This window comes from Morone saxatilis, unplaced genomic scaffold (assembly GCF_004916995.1).
Source record: "Morone saxatilis isolate NCDOM2014 unplaced genomic scaffold, NCSU_SB_2.0 Contig1, whole genome shotgun sequence".
In the NCBI taxonomy this organism is placed as follows: domain Eukaryota; kingdom Metazoa; phylum Chordata; class Actinopteri; family Moronidae; genus Morone; species Morone saxatilis.
In genome coordinates, this window is record NW_023339651.1 from 11,910,379 (window position 1) to 11,911,099 (window position 721).

At 36.3% G+C, this 721-nt stretch overlaps 1 protein-coding gene across 2 annotated transcripts in view; it reads left to right on the forward strand.

The window, feature by feature from the left end:
- Nucleotides 1–721, forward strand: part of LOC118333159 (receptor-type tyrosine-protein phosphatase H) — a 7,881-nt gene that overhangs the window by 1,247 nt on the left and 5,913 nt on the right. For both annotated transcript variants that reach the window (XM_035668690.1, XM_035668700.1), the window contains exons 2-3: nucleotides 267–378; nucleotides 671–709. In XM_035668690.1, the coding sequence (XP_035524583.1) occupies nucleotides 267–378; nucleotides 671–709 (151 nt within the window). The remainder of the gene's footprint in view (nucleotides 1–266; nucleotides 379–670; nucleotides 710–721) is intronic.

The window sequence follows — 721 nt, forward strand, 5'->3', positions numbered from 1 at the left end:
TGCATATATACAGGGTGGGTTTAACAGTGTCAGTGGGGGTATATATATGTATATAACTGCGTATACAAAAAACAAAACTGTAACTATAATGGATAGTCTTTGGAACTATTAATCATCAGCAATAAAAGTATTAAAAAAACTGTGTACATTCCAAAGTCAAATGAACACTTCTGGCAATTTTGTACAGTATGATATTAGATTTAGTTTTTTTTTTTTTGAGATTGGTCTTTCTCTCTGCACCCCAATGATTCCTGTTCTGTTTTTAGGCTGTCAGTGACTCCAGCGCAACATCAACACCAAGTACAACAGTGACAAAAGAAACAAGAATGGAAACCACAGTGATCACTAGTACAGTAACAGACCCAACAACAAGACCACGTAAGTGTGAGCCACTGTCCTTTATCTTTGGTAGATGACAGGCCTATACTGTCATTATAGTGCCGACTTCTGTGAAGGCCAATAACGAGTGATGTTTATTATGGTTAAAGTCTCGCACTCGACTTTTTTTTTCTAGTGAAACTCTCAGCTCAGTTTTTTCACCCGTTGAAAGTTTTAAACATGTGCATGTGCACAAACTACACACAACACAACATTTTATCAGGGACTTTCTGTCACTTTTTTAAAGTAAAAATTTGTTACAGTTTCTTCTCTGTGTCGTTTTATGTTTTAGCACCTCCAAATGCAGAAGGGTTCAAACCACTTACACAAAATGAGACCAGTA